At 52.3% G+C, this 15,759-nt stretch overlaps 1 protein-coding gene across 1 annotated transcript in view; it reads right to left on the reverse strand.

Moving 5' to 3' along the window:
* Positions 1-15,759, reverse strand: part of ITGA11 (integrin subunit alpha 11) — a 130,083-nt gene that overhangs the window by 32,624 nt on the left and 81,700 nt on the right. The window contains exons 10-12 of the mRNA XM_510503.8: positions 14,651-14,721; positions 5,391-5,535; positions 1,590-1,738 (exon numbers count right to left, since the gene is read on the reverse strand). Of these exons, the coding sequence (XP_510503.3) occupies positions 1,590-1,738; positions 5,391-5,535; positions 14,651-14,721 (365 nt within the window). The remainder of the gene's footprint in view (positions 1-1,589; positions 1,739-5,390; positions 5,536-14,650; positions 14,722-15,759) is intronic.

A 15,759-nucleotide genomic window follows, 5' to 3' on the forward strand; every position in this document is an offset into this window, starting at 1 on the left:
CCCTCTGCTGGGAGCCTCATGAGGGCAGGCATTGAGCCTGCTGTGTTCCCTCTTGGCCAGGGTACTTTGCCTGGCACACAGAAGGTACTTAATTAATGCTTATTGGATCACTGGGTAGCTTAGGAAAGGGGAAGGCACCCTGTTCGTGGACAAGCCCTGTGTGGGATGGTTTATAGCCTTGGGTTAGCTCATGTGAGCCCCATGCTGCTAGGAGAGAGAGTCATCCTCATTTTCAAGGGAAGGAACCAAAACTCAGAGAATTGCTTGCCCAAGGTCAGAAGGCCGGTCACCTGGTCACTGCCAAGCTGGTTGGAACTGGGGTCTGTCTGACACCCTGGCTCATGATTCTGCCTACCCCGTCCATCTCTGGCTTAGCGTGTTTTCAGGAGAAATCTATTCTCAAGGATTAAAAGCTTTTAACTGAGGAGAAGGATAAAAAATTTAGAAGAGAGGAAAGGGAAATAATACGCATGGGTGGGAGAGGGAAGAGATGTGCCTACATAAAGTAACTAAGAAGCGGACAGACAGCAAGTGAGGGAGGGGACGGGAGAAATTTGTCTAAATATGTGGCCTCAGCTATGTGGGTCACCGCGATTTGGAATTCACTTAATTTAGCTGCCTTCAGCACTGTGGTTTCTCCTTCGGATGTTGGAGGCGGAACTGGGCAGGAAAAATGTCATAAATTCATCAGCAAATTCCCTCCAGCTCTCAAGGTCTAGCCCTCGATTCCCAAAAGAGCTGGCCCTGGGTGAGTGTGGGCAGGCAGGGTGGAGGGTGAGAGCTGAGCCGCCTGGGATGGCCTGCACCCAAGAGACAGGAGGAGGAATGGCAGGAGGGTGGCGCTCTGCAGTGAGAGGGATTTAGGTTAGACTCGGTGAGGAGCGGATTCTCACAGTGACAGGCCAAGGGCAGTCAGAGACTCAGGAGACAGGACTGTTTTCAGGCTCAGGAGAGCCGGCAGGGAGCTGGGGACAACATGGAAGGGCCTGGACAGCGCTCAGCTCTGGCCTACAGAGGGCACGGATGCTGCCGGTTAGGAGGAGCCCAGGCCTGATTTGGGGGTTATTGGGGGTCAGGAGGTGGCATGATGCAGGCAGCCCCACCAAGAGGGTTCTTGGCTTGACCCAGTCATGAATTCACCACAGAACCCTGGAAAAGCTACCTTGCTTCCCAGGAGCCCAGTTTTCCTCTGTGCTGGAAGTGACTTGGGATTGGAGCCCTGTTTTCACCACCAATGACTCTTATCATAGCTTTCCAATTTGCATTCATCATTTTCCAACACAGGACTCTTGGCAGCACAGTCTGGTTGCCAACCACCTCCCTGTGGGGCAATGGCATTGGCAGCCTTCCCATTCCTCCTTGCTTCCATTCCAGGAAAAGGGAAGCAGCTGGCATCCTGTAGGGCCCATGGGGCCTTCTGTAGGTAGATGCGCACTCCTGCCACTCCTGGCAGCATGAAGGTGGCTGGAGGAACATGACTGCCCTTTGGGGCACCCAGTGGCCCAGGCATGCCTGTATTTACTGCCCTCCCATTTGTCTGATCTGCCCCCTCTTCCCTCCGTCCCTGCCCCAGGCTCCCCCTCCATTACCTGCTGGCCCCGCAGAGCCTGGTGGATGGTGAGGCTCCGGTTGTTGTGCATGGTGAACAGGATGACCTTGCCCGTGTGGTTGAACCGGGGGGCTCCGGCCACGTACACCCGCCCCTGCCTGGAGGACACGACCGATGTGACTGTGTACCCTGCCACAGGAGGAAACAGGCTGATCTTTGGCACCGTGTCCTCAGCAGGCGTTGCTCGGCCTGGTGCATGGCTTGGCAGTGCCAGAGGATGGGCCAGTGATGGGGTAGGTTCAGGGCGAGCTGAGCAGATTCAATCATGCAGGGCCATAATTCCTAGGGGCAGCTGGGGAGGCCTGGAAGAGGCAGGATCCAGGAAGGGGGTTTGGAGGGTAGGGAGAACTCACTGCACCCCAGCCCCTGCTGGAGAAAATAAAGGAAGCCAGGTGGGACTGCTAAAAGACTAACTTGAAATGCACACATCCCTCCTTCACCTGCTCATGAGCACAGCAGAGGGCAATGGGAAGTAGGGCAGACTCTAGCCTCACTTCAGTTAATACTGGGGAGACTTTGTTTTGGTTCCCCACCAATCTTCACTCTTGGAGACTAACCAGCGTTCTCTTTATTACCACAAACGCCTGCTAAGTGGCTCACTGAGGACTAGAGTGTGAGCCGTAAATGTGGAAGGAATTGGTCTGCTTCAGATATTTACGTGGGGTCTCAGGGATTCTTGCAGCCCCAAAGCTTTGCAGACTCAAAGGTGGAAGCTCCTAGGCTCTTGTCAGCCCCATACATACAGCATGCCAAAGAGAAAGAAAAGGAACCCCAGGGGCTCTTTTGGAAAGGCTGCCAATCCCCGCTCCCGGTATGGCTGTGCCTGATCACTGTGAATCTCAAGTCGCCCACCCAGTACCCAGGAAGCAAATGTGCAGCAACTTCAGGCAACTCTCCTGAAAGTGGGCTCCAGCAGGTGTGGAAAGCCGGTGGCATCCTAGAATCCCACTTTCTGCCAGATAATCTTGGATCCCAGATTTTAGATGAGTGTTGGACTTTGTTGACAGTTCCTGGGCTGTTTCTGGGGAACAGATGTCCCCTGCAATGTACGTGTGTGTGTGTGTGTGCACATATATGCGTGTGCATCTGTGTATCTGTGTGTGTAACACTGTCACTTGGGTCTCATTGGCTGCTTCCAGAGTGGCTACAGGGTGTACAGATGAGCTGACTCAGTGCCTGGGGGTGAACTGCTCTGGTTCCAGACACAACAGTTTTCGCTCTTGAGGCTGTACTTTGGGAAATGAGGCTTGACAGGTCCATAATACCAAGACCTCGCAAGGGGTGGCTAACATGGCCATGTATTTAGAGCAACCATAAACATATGGGTGGGCGGGCTTAGCCTTGTGGTGTAGGGCAAAGGTTTCTTCTGAGCTGAGCCCTCAGTGGCACTACTGAAAATGTTCTCAGTTGGTCTTGGGCTTCTGGGCCTGCTTGGAAGGAGGGGCACTGAGATGCAGTTTGAGGTCCAAGTGTCCTCTGGGCAGGCGTGGGTCAGCATTCAAAGTTCACAGAGCTTCCTGCCTTCCAGCTGTCTGTGGGCAGCACCTTTGGTACCCAGGCAACTCTCTGGCCAGCAGGAAGGGCCATTCTGAGGCTGGGCCAGCCTCCCTGAAGGCCTGATGAAAGGGTAGGACCATGGCCCGAAATTTATACTGCACCCCCAGTGGAGGCTGGGAGCTGGCCTCCTGGTCTCCTTCCCCTGTAGTGCTCCTCTCCCTTGAAACACAGGAGGAATCTTCCAGCAGGCATCTCTGCCCCAGCAGAGAACCCAGACACTGCTCTCACTGGATGACTCCTAGACGGAGGAGGAGGAGGAGAAAAGGCACTCCCTCAAGACCCCCACCCAAGGCAGTGACTGTGGCTAAGGCATGACAGCTGGGCCTCATGAGTGTCCATCAGCCAAGCTCTACCCCATCAGGGTCTTCTGGGAGGGGAAGCAGGGTGGCTTTGCTGGGCCAGGGGGATATTCATCCTGCTGAGCTCTCACTCAGATACGTTCAGCTCCCTGTTGCCAACATGAAAAAGCTCAAACGTCTTAACCTGGCATTCGAGGCCTCCTGCTACAGTCTATCCCAACCTTCCCTCTCCTCCATGTTCCCACTTCTGCCCCCTGCTCCAACCACACTCATCTACTTCTTGGGTCCTGAAATAACCTGGTATTTCCCACATGTCCCTCCTTTTCTTGGCCCTTCTTGGCTTATTTGAAATGGCCCCTGCGGTGGAGACCTGGTGTAGGCTCCAGCTCCTACACAGTAGGTCCCGAGTGTACCAGCTCGCTGGACCATGGCCAACCACATCGTTTCTCTGACTCACTTGGAATTAACCTCATGGGCCCTGGGACACCCTGATGTGATCTGCCTTGCTGTTTAATGCCTCATGGCACCTGCACCTTGCACCCCTTCTTTGGTTTCCTCACTTCCAGCACAGGGCTGTACACTTGGGAGGAAACACAATAAAACATGAGTCATTCTAGTTTCTAGTTAAAGGGTTGCTAGCCTTTGTTCTTCCAGCATCTTTCCCAGTGTTTGAGCATTTGCCAAGGCAAGGACTCCAATCTTTCTCTCCTTTATTTGTGCTTTTATCTGAGCTCCTACCTCAATTGTGTTATAATTATCTGCGCACATGTCTGTGTCTCCCACTGGCCCAGAAGCAGCTTGAGGGAAGGCGCTGTGTCCTGCTTACCACGGCACTTAACATGGCACTCTGATGGCATCAACTGCAGGTGCTATGCAATTCAGGTTTAACACCTTGCGAATTAAATGGAACGCAGGCCCTAGGGCCAGGTGCTGTTGGGAAACTTCTAGGGATCTACACTTCTGAATTTTCTAGCACAGTCCTGATTCCAGCATTTTGCCCTTTTGTCAGCTGAGGGTCCCATGGTTGGGGATAGAAAACAGGGTAACCACAGCGTGGGCAGAGTCATAGGCAGGGTATTGGCTAACGAGCTGAGGAACAAAGGTCGGGATGGGATGAAGCATCAGAAAGATGGACGCATGGACAGATTTGCTGTCCACTCTGGGTGGCCCAAGTCCATGGAGGAGTGGGGTCCGAGGAGGCCTCAATAAGGAGTAACTTCACAGACAGTGGATTTGGTTCAGAAATTCTGAAAGACCCAGAGACAGTGGGGACCCTGAACATCACCCCCCTTGCCGCCCTCCCCCTCTGGCCCTTCCTTTAGAAAGGAACAAGCCATGGCAAATGGGACATGCCTGGGGATGGCCAGGTGACTGCTCCTGCAGAGCTGGAAGGTGACTTTGGCCAGCAGGCTAAGGCCTCGCTGCTGGGACCTTCACCATCAATGATTTGTGCTTCTATCTAGATATCCACTTCCAAAGTGCTTCATGGGCAGCGACTTCTGCCTTGATTATGAACATTAAGAAATAAAAATGAGTGCAGGTTCCACTCGACTTGCGTTTTGCCTTTGGGAGGCAGGCTCAGTGTACTGGAGCCCTAGGCAGCCCCAAAAGCGTTAAGGCACAACAACAGCTGACCCAGAGTCTAGAAGCACCAAATGAAACACATTGAAGGGAGTGGGGAACTGCTTGTCCTTTATTCTACCTATTTATGGACAGCCTGTTATACGCTGGGCATGGTGCTGGGCGCAGTGGATACCAGGGTGGAGAGGAAATGCCCCCGGGGATGCTCTTCAGAGTTGGGTGCTTGAATCAGCCCAGAATATACACAGCAGGCCCCTCACTCGTGTGTGGGCTGGGGGTTCTGCAGCCCCTGGGTGCCCTCCCAGCCCACAACCCGCCAGCCTCCCCTCACTCTGTGCTCTTACCCAGGTATGCACCATGGTTCTTGAGCTCCTCGGGGAACTCTTTCAGGTAGGACTCACGGAGAGGAATGACCTTCCCGGCACTCGTCTCCTTTAGCACAGCTCCGTTCCAGTCATAGGCACCGACAGCTCCCAGCAGAACCCCATCCTGGCATTGGGGAGGGGACACACATCAGCACCTGTCCTCATGGGCCAGTTGCCAGGAGCCACATCAGGTCCTGTGACCAGTGACGCCTCCACCAGCCACCTCGGGCACCTTCTCCTGGGTGCATTATTTAGCAACCTAACTTCTGGCTGGGGCTCTTGGCTTTTGAATAAGCCAAGGAGACTTTCTTGCCCCGTTCCATCCTTGGCACAAAATGGGTCAAATTGATCCCAAGGACAGGAATTTAGGGAAAAAGGAATGTTCTAGAAACAAACTCTAAATCCAGGGCCAAACCTCCATCCCTCCTTGGGCTTCAAAACCATTTAGGGACCGTCTCGCCACTGTCCACTCCATCTGACATGTATTGAAGGAGGGAAAGGGCCCCTTGCACTTGCCCTTCTTTAATATTTCTTTGCAGTGTCTGAGTTGCTTCCCTGCACGTAAATCCTACTCCTTGGTTTCTTCAGCAAACATTCACTGAGGTCTCCTTTGTGCCAGGCATTTGTTTGGTGCCAGGGATATTGTCCCCCGTACCCCCGCCCCCAACCACCACCAACAGAGCTTGAAGATACAAAAAAAAAAAAAAAAAATACTCAACAAACATGCAGTTGCAAACTGTGATCAATGCAATCAGGGAAAACCACAGTGAGGCTGAATCTAGATTGAGATGGGGGTCAGGAAAAGTCTTCGAGGATGTCATGTTTACCCGTGCACCTGAAAGATGGGTAGAGCCAGAGAGAAAGAAGAGCTGGAGAAAAGGGCCAGGAACAGTCTGTGCAAAGGCTCTGAGGCTGGAGAGAGCACAGAACCTTTGTTCATAAGGAACTGAACGCTGTTTGATGGGGCTGGAGCACCAAGCAAGAGGGGCAGAGAGCCTTGACATGAGGCTGGACAGATAAGCCAGGGCCATCTCCATGACAGCCAGCACCCAAGGCACTGGTGCTTCTGCTTGTTTCTCAGGGCTTGGAGGGTCTTGTTCCACCCACCAGTTGCAGGACAAGGGGAAGCTGCAATGCTTGGGCAGGAAGACAGGAAACTCTGGCTCCTTGAGGGAAAGTTTCCAGGTTACTGACCCCATGGCCCTTTCTTGAAGACTGGGTCCACTCACCCTCTCTCTCCTGTATCCCCGATCCCCTGCTTCAGCAATCGACATACCTACTGGGTACAGGCAGACAAACAGCCAGCACTTGGAAGAGGAAGGAAAATGACCAGGGACGATGACGGGCCCAAGGAAGGTGGTGGAAACAGGGAAGGGCTGCCTTCTGGGTTACCTTGGTGATTACAGGGGTGGGGGCAGACTGTCTGGATCCCAGCTTTGGGCTTTCAAAACACAGGCTGGTAAAGTCACCACTCTCTCCCACGGAGCCTTCCCTGAGCCCGGCTGCCTGGCTGCCTGGGTGAGCTTGAGATTCCCACCGCTTTACAGAGTCAAGCTGATCTTATCAAAGGGTTAACAAATCCTAACCCTCCAGAGGTAGAACTGACTGTTCAGACAGAATGTTTTTACAGCTATAAATAAGCTGGTCTTGGGAGAGTCAATGTGCTTGGTTATGTTTCACGTTGTACTTTCTAATTAGCCTTCTTCCTGCTACTCTGTGCTCGAGCCTCAGCCTAGGAGGCTCTGACAGTTTGTTCGGGCCAGGACAGGAGCCAGGAACTCATATATTCGCTGTCCACAAAGTCACCACCAACATTCCTGCACGTGGGGTGTGCTCTATTCTTTGTGGAGTACTTTCTCATCCGGCTGCCCATTTGGGCCCAGAGGCCCCGTGAAATCAGAAGGACAGATGTTCATTATCTGCACTTGACAAATGAGCCATTGAGGTTCAGAGGGGGAAGGGACTTGCCCAAGGTCACACAGCAAGTCAGAGGCAGGGCTGGGGCTTTGACCAGAGAGGTAAGTAGGGCAGAGAAGAAAACATCTATCTGTTTCCCCAAAGCCTGCTGTGGGTCCAGCTTTCCATTTTCCACCTGAACCCTCCTGAGGGAGGGGCGCAGTATTTGGGGTCTGACTTTCTTCCTTCCTTTCCTCCCTCTCTCTGCCTGTTGAGTCCAAGTTTGTAACTGCAGACCTGGCTTCTGTGCTTCATGGACAGGCCTTTGAAGATGAATTTCTGGCTCTGCAGATGACAGGGAGCCCCTGTGATGTACTGAGAAGGGCTGGCTTGGCCCAGGGGCCTGGGATTCAGCCGGGGAGACCCCTCACACTGATTCTCCTTATGGGAGCTTGGGGAATTCCATCATGACTTCTGGATTTGGCAACACTTGGCCAAGCGATCGCTTACAGTCTCCCACCTCATCCCATTTTAACCCTGACAGCAGCTACAGTCTTGGGCCTGCAGTGGGAGGCCCTTTCCTGAGAGTGAATTTGTTGTGGCCAGGGAGAGTCTTCTGAGGATGGGGACACTGTGAGGAGTGGACAGGTTAAGGCCACTGAAGCAAGCCTTAGTATGTCACAATCTCTTCCCAGCTGGGGAAGCCCAGACATTTTGAGTTTAGAAAAATCTAGAAGGGTGGGGCAAAAAAAAGAGAAGGGACCAAATCCTTAATAGGGGAAGTCAGGCATGTGGGCCCAGCTGGCAAACAAACAGTGGGCATTCCCGGGAAGAGCTGTGTCCCCCGCTCTGCAGGCTGTGTCCCCCGCTCTGCAGGCCTCGCACTGGCTTCCTGTTTTATAGCCTCCTTTCCTATGTGGGGCCACCTGGGTTCCCACCAGATATTACCAGGGTGTGCCTGGGTGGCCTTGCACGAGGGGACCTTCCCCACAAGCTGATTTTCCTGGCGTTCTGTGCAGACATGAGGTCGCAGGCTTGGCAGCTGTCAGAAGGTCTGAGGCCACGCTGTGCCTTCCCAAAGGACGTTGTAGCCCTAGCACCTGCAGTGTGTGTAGCTCCCACCACCAGACCCTGCCAACTCAGCTCTCAGCTGCCCTCTGACCTGGCCTCTGAGGCAGTCTTGCCTTCCCAGCTGAGCTGCGTGCTCCCAGGGTGTGTGACCATATCTCTCAAAGCCCTGTGTTCCGGCCAGTCCATGTCCCAAGCCAGGGATGGACCACAGCCCCGGCAGTGAAGGCAGCATGGTCTAGGGCAGTGCTGCTCAGCCGGGGCAGGTTTGTGCCCTAGGTGATATTTGCTTGTCACAGCTGGGGGTAGTGGTGGGGGTGCTACTGGTGTCTAGTGAGTCGAGGCCAGAGATGCTGCTAACCATCCTACAATGCACCAGATGGTCCCTTACGGCAGAGTTATCCAGCCCAAGATGTCACTAGGACAGAGGTGGAGGATCCCTGGCGTGGTGGTGAGAGCAGGAAGGAGCTCTGGAGTCAGAGGCTTCTGAGTTCCACTTCCAGCTCAGAGCTTCTAGCTGTGTGACCCTGGGCAAGTTCTTCTCTCTCTCTCTCTCTCTCTCTCTCTCTCTCTCTCTCTCTGAACCTTGAGTTCCTCAGCTGTAAAATAGTTCTGTTGTGAAAATCAGCATTTTTAATTCTTAGCAGGGCGCTTGGCAGCCAGTGAGTACTTGGTACATGGTAGCTCTTCTCGTTCATGAATCCATCTGTAAGCATCTCCCCAGTGGTCGGGAGTCGAAGAATCAGGTGTCACAGTCACGTTCGTCATTGCGGTAGCGTGTGAGAAGTGCTCTGATGGAGTCAGGGACCGGTTATTTTGGCAGTCCCAGGAGCAGGTGAACAACTGAGAGAGGGGGTGAGTACATAGTGGGGTTAGGAAAGGCTTTTAAGAAAATCTTACTTGATTTATTAGTAAGTCTCAAAATGAACACTTCCAGTTCCAAGCCTTGATTCGATTTCACAAATATTCTTCAGACATCTACTAAGACAAGCTCAGACAGGTCAAATGATTTTTCTGAGCCCACATGCCAGACAGTGCTTCCCTCTTGCCCAGCAGTCACGGAATTAGGATACCAGGTGCCAGTAATTCTTCCTTCTAGCTCTTTTTGGCTTTTGTGAGGCAAGACGGTGGAGCCAGGTGGAGGTAGTTGCTGGTGGTGCTGTGGGCTGGTGTGATGGGAGACCCCCTAGAGGACACCGAGGCTGTCCTCCCCGGCCAAACTCCCGAGAGTCCACGTCAGAGTGGCTGTAGAGGGGTGAGGCTCTGTTCCCAGGAGCCCCTTCTAAGGCACATACACCATTTAGAGGGTGGATTATGCTTTTTCACTAATGGCTTGGAGTCTTAGAAGGCTTGTTTCAACAAGCTTGAAGTGGACCTGAGGAAGGAATGAATGGCCAGGAGGCTTAAATGGGGTGTGGGCAGGAAAGGCCCAGAAACAGGCCCTCTGCCTTTCTGTGGAGGAGGGGCCCTCACCATGTGCGGTGCTGGAATCCGGCAGCTGGGGTGAGCAGAAGGGGCCACGGGGACCTGGGCGTGCTACACTGACTGCTCATTCCCCATCAGAGTTGGTTGCTTCCTGTCAGAGGCCCTGAGAAAGAGGCCCAGGAGTGGGCACTAGGGCACAGCCTGAGGATGTGGGGCCAGGCTTAGGAGGACCCGAATGAACCAGAAATGATTCCTGCCACCAGGAGACAACTCGCAAACCCTTGGGACCAGCGTGGCAGAGGACCTCAGCTGCTGTGTCCTGGACCCCTGGGGAGAGGGCCAGGAGACCATCTTGACTGCCTGCCCAGCCTGGCAAGTGAAGGAGTCTATTGTTTAGGTCTGGGGGGCACAGGAGGGGCTTACAGCTTCCACAGGTCAACTCCTCAATTCACCATTATCCATCAGCTTCTCTCATTTTTTGTTGAATCAGATACGCAAAACCAGTTCAAATGCGAAACCCTTAGGGAAGATTACACCTCTAAAGCTTCAGCCACTAAGAAACTTAGCGAATAGCCAATACCCTTCATTGTCTAGACCTCAATCCCAGGAGGGCCTGTGGGATGGGCACAGGCTGAAGAGGCAGGAGGGTGGCTGGGGTAGCTCATCTGGGATGTTTATACCTCCAGAGGGGGACTAGACTCGAAGACTCTGTAATCCCATGGGCCTTGAGGGGAAGAAGTGGAGGGAGAAAGAGGACTACAAATAATTGATGCGCATGGGTGATGGTGCTGCAGAGGACCCTCCCACACAGGGCTCAGCTGAACTTGACCTGCTTCATAACAGAACTGAGCACTGGTCCTGTTAGGTCATCACGTGCAGGGTAAGTGACCTCACCTTTAGGCACAAGAGAAAAAGGATCTCTTCCCACCTTGGGTGAGTCACCAAGGTTTCTGCGTAGACAAGATCTACCCTGATAAAACTGCTTCCTTCTGTAAACTTTTGGAGTTAGGGCAGATTTAGGATTCCAGTGTAGGAAGGCGGATGCGAAATCCCTCCAGCTGAGCCCCGTGTGGGAGGGTCCTCTGCGCACCGTCACCCATGCCCATCAATTCTTTGTAGTCCTCTTTCTCCCTCTGCATCTTCCCCTCAAGGCCCATGGGATTACAGAGTCTTAGAGTCTAGTCCCCCTCTGGAGGTGTGAATCCCTTCTCCCAACTTTCTGGCAGATTGTTGCAGCTCCTGCTTGATTACCCAGCTTGACAGGTAGTTCACTACCTCAGCAGCCAGCCAGCACTAATGGAAGCCACTCTGGCTCTTAGTGACCTTTGCGTTCATTTCCAAATGCTAATGGAAGCATTAGCTTAAAAATGTATCTAAAGTTTGACCAGGGATCCACAGCTAGCCTTCCTGATGATAATTTTTGGAATATTTTCTTTCCCCTTTCTGCAAATCAAGACTAGGGTTTCCAGCTACCCGGGTTTTCCCAATGGCTCAGACGTTTTGCCTTCAGCCTGGAATGTAATGTTTTGGGGCCCTGGACTCTGTGGGTGTCCAGGTGATGTCTTGGGGTCTCCCCTCTACCCTGGGCTCTGGTCCCTTCTCTCTCCTGTTGTTTTTACCCTTGCTAATTCAAAGACTGATTTCCTTGCTCATTAAGACGTCAGCAAACCAAGCAAGGAGGAGCCGGGCCTTTCTTCTGCCATCTGAGAACATTCTACTAGGGATCTCTCCTTCTACCAGAACTAAACAGGCCCGGGGAAGCCTCAGGCTCCTTCAGTATCTTTTCAGGCAGCAGCTGTTTGAGACCATCTATGGCACTTCTGGCAGGGAGGAAGCCTGGGGGCTTGCCTGGGAGACAGACATGCTCAGGGCAAAGTGGAAAGGCTGGACCCAATAGCCCTGATCCCCAGAGAGGCCTAACTGACCCTGAGAGCTGAGGAGCTGGACTCCTGGGGACAGGATGGCTGTGGCCATTCATGATGGCATCAGCGGCCTGGCACTGAAAGACGTCTGTGCTCTAAAATAGCCCCCAGTGGCAGGTCACAGAGCCAGCCAGCCCATCATGCTTGCACCATTCCTGCGCATTTGAAAGGTTTTTGTTTTTGTTTTTAATACTAAAGAGTCTCAGATTCAAATGCAATCGTTGTCTCTCTTAAAGTCAAATTAGATGAAAATATCAGGGGTGATGGAAGAACTAGGGTATGCGGAAGAGGCAAGCTGGGTCCCTGTGTCAGGGATGATGGAAGAACTAGGGTATATGGGAGAGGCAAGCTGTGTCCCTCTGCCTGGGGAACAGAGAAGTTGAGCATATGTGGAAGGGGCTGCACATGGCAGTCATGACCTTGACATGACCGAAGTCTTGTGCTGAGGCTGTGAGCTCCTGGGTCTCCCCACTCTGGAAGCTGGGGAACGTGTTGATCCTGCAAGGACTCACCTTGCTCAACACTGAACTGCTGGAGCCATTTTCAAGGCTCAGCTCAAGCTTCCCTGAGTCCCTGAAGCCCATTTTAATGTCCTCTTCTTTTTAGACTCCCCTATTCCTAGGCAGACACAGACCATGATTTTAGAAGCAGGACAGTGAGCTGATTATTTAAGAGTCTTTCTCCCCAGCTAGGCTATGAATGGCTGTCAGCTGAAATGTTTCTTTAATGTACCTGGTACAGAGTCTGACACACATGAAGATACTCAAAAAATGGCTGTAGAATGGACAAAGGAAACATTGGGACATTCATTTTCTCTTCTGTCCCCAACACCAGGGCTGACCTCTGAGCTGTGCCAGGATGTCACCCAGTGTGTGTCCATAATGCTCTCTATTCTCCTGCTTACTGCCACCCAGGACTGCTGAAATCCATGTCCTTTAGGGGCAGCTTGAGTGTCAAGCCCTCCCTGGATCTTTCCCTGACCACCCCTTCTTTTAGTGGAGGCCCTTCCTTCTATACTACCTTGATCACATTGCTTTGGTTAACATTAGATATGTACATGTCTCCCTCCATCCCCTGCATTGAGCAGGGGGTCTTCACAGGGGATCTTCGGATGAGGGGGGCCTCCAGGTGTTGTACACTTTTACCTAGAAGGCATCTATAGTTTCTTTCATCCTACTCTCAAAGCTAAGAACTGCCGTTCAGGATTGTTTGCAAGTTGACTCCTGGTGGCAAGAATCATTTCTGGGTCCTTTCAGCACTTTAGTGGCACTTGACAAATGCACGTAGATTTAATTAAATTGCATTTCCTTGTTCCATTTTCTAATCAGCTCTGACGTCAGAGTCTGGAGACCAGGGCTGGTCCTGCCAGAGCACATGACTCTGCTGGCTCCCACGTGAATGGATGCTCTCACCTCTCTGTGCTGGGCTCTTTACCCTCAGACTCTGAGCTCCTTGAGGGCAGGGCTCCCACCTCTGATTCTCCTGGCATCAGGCTCAGGACCCAGCACAGAGAAGGCACTGAAAAGAGTGGCTGATCCAGCCACCTAAAATGGGATAACTATCATCACCTGCCAACCTTGTAGGGCTGTTCTGGTGTGAAATGAGGTGCAGGAATTTCCTGGAAAAGTTTAAACCGCTGTGCACATGTAACAGGGCTGTTATTAGGATAGGGCAGCTATATTTACATCTTGCTGTTATTCAAGACAGTGGGCATGAAACTGTCCAGATGCAGCTCAGAAAAGTCTGAGTGTGAGTGGCATTTCCGTCCATCTGCCGGCTGCATGTCACGCACATGTCCCCCTCCACTCCAGTTTGGAAGTTCTGACTCAGACCCCCGGAGATTCCCTCTCACGGAGCAGCTGCTTGGTGTAGAGGAAAGAGCATGAGACTAATATTTTTTCTGAAGAATTTTACTCCAGCAGGTCACTTAACCTTCTCATGCCTTGAATTCTTTATGTGTAAACTAGGAACAAGGAGTCCTGCCCTATCCACCTCACAGAGGAGTTAGGAGAGGGCAACAGGAGGATGACAGTGACATATAACTAGGATGCACTAATGGGCCTTCTCTGGTAAATTAGGAGGAATAAGTACACTCTCATGGTGCCAGCCCAGGCAGAACACACACACACACACACACACACACACGCATCTGGGACACCTGTCTGTGCAAAGCACACCCACAGGAGCACGTATCAATACTGACAGATGCAGTCAGTATGTTTTCCCACGTGACAATCCTGGGCAGGACTTTACAGTACATTAAGCATATTCACAGACATCGACTCTTCTGTCCCCCTTGCAATCCTGGGCGGCTCCAGCCCCTCCTTATGAACCAGCACCAGGTGAAGCACACAGCGGGGGAGTGATGCAGAGCCCCAGATGTCACATGTTGCTTGTGACACCACACCCCTCCCTCTGTGGGCCAGCCCCACCCCAGGACCTCTGCAATCTGATGCAGCACCCACACAGTGGGGGGACCTATGAGTCACCTGCCAGAGCACAGCTGGAACATCTGGATACCCTCCCAACATTGACATGGGGCCTGGCATGTGCAGGCCGCCTTGGGCACTGGAGCTATCCAAGGCACGTGCCATTGGCTTTGCCACCTGCCCTACATTTTGCACAAGGCTCTGTGGACTGAATGGGAAGGCACACCCTGCGCCTCACAGGTGAAATTATGGGATTATTATCTGTAGTCCATTCACTTCTAAAGAGGGCTTAAGACAACATAAATAGGTGGAAGACCTCGACTCCCCTCTTCCAGCCCACAGAAGATGGGAGGCAGAGAGACCCCAAGAAAGAGAGAAAGCGAGGAGAAGAGCCAACCCACCCGTGAAGGTGGATGACAGATCCAGAGAGCTAGAAAGGGGAAGAGCATGCCCTCGAGAGACAGAGGCGGGGCTCTGTGCCCATACCTCCACCACATACCTCCACCACATGCGAGGAAAAGCCCGTCTGTGACATCTCCAGCCCAAAGGAGGTCTCGTTCTTGTTGGTGCCTGCAACAGAGTGACCGAGAGATGTCAGCTCCATGCCCAATCCCTTAGCACCAGACAGAGCTGCCGCCCAACCCACAGCTCCTGCTTCCTGGGGGCATCGTCAGGAGGTCGGGCTCTCTTTCGAGGGGGGCTCTGAAGCTGAGGCCAGTAGTGTGCCAGCCTCCTCAGCCCTCCCCAGCACCCTGTGCAGTGGGGGGCACCACACACCTTCCAGGTGCCCATGTGGGTTGTTATTGGTAGCCCACTTACTTCTGAAAAGGGCTCGGGACAAGTTATATTACAGGGCATGTATACTATGAGACTGCTAAAACTGGAGGGAAAGTAAGCAAAAGTGCACAGAAATAGTGTACGTTTTTGGCCAGAAATGGAATTTCCCACTTTATTCATTCCTTTTATTCACTGGCTTTGGTTCCAGATGTCTTTGGATGGAACTCAAACATCAAATCCACCCTCAGAGGGAGGTCTGTCACCACTGCAGATTTGCGTAAGAAATCCCATGAGTGCTGAAAGCCTCTCCCCACAGAGGGACTCCCTGAACAATTCATTGGAACGAATGTTCTCATCACTCAAGGCGACCATTTTGAGGAGAAATACAGATTTGGATATTTGAGTTCTGGAGTGGGTGTCAAAGCTCACGTTCAGACTTTATATTCATCTGCCCTTGTTTACGAGGGCCATTTTAGTCTCTTCGTGTGTCTGTGGCTTGTCATTTCCAATGCACTGCAGACTTCTCAGGCTTTATGCTGCCTTCTATTTCCTTTTATAATCCTCCCATATGCCCAAAGCCCGATATTGGAAGGGCCCACTATAGCAATTTATGGTGGAAACGAAATTTATGCAAATCAGAAATGGAGCTTAAATCACAAGGAGAGAGGCAATCTGAAGGACTCTGCCCAAAATAAAAAATGCTTTTGGTGGAGTGGAAGCAGTTGGCATATAGGGATTAAGGGTTTCAGAATACAGAGTCAGACTCTGCTAGGTACAAGCTAGGGTTGCCTGATGCAATATAGGATGCCCAATTAAAACTGAATTTCAGAG

This window comes from Pan troglodytes, chromosome 16 (assembly GCF_028858775.2).
Source record: "Pan troglodytes isolate AG18354 chromosome 16, NHGRI_mPanTro3-v2.0_pri, whole genome shotgun sequence".
NCBI lineage: Eukaryota > Metazoa > Chordata > Mammalia > Primates > Hominidae > Pan > Pan troglodytes.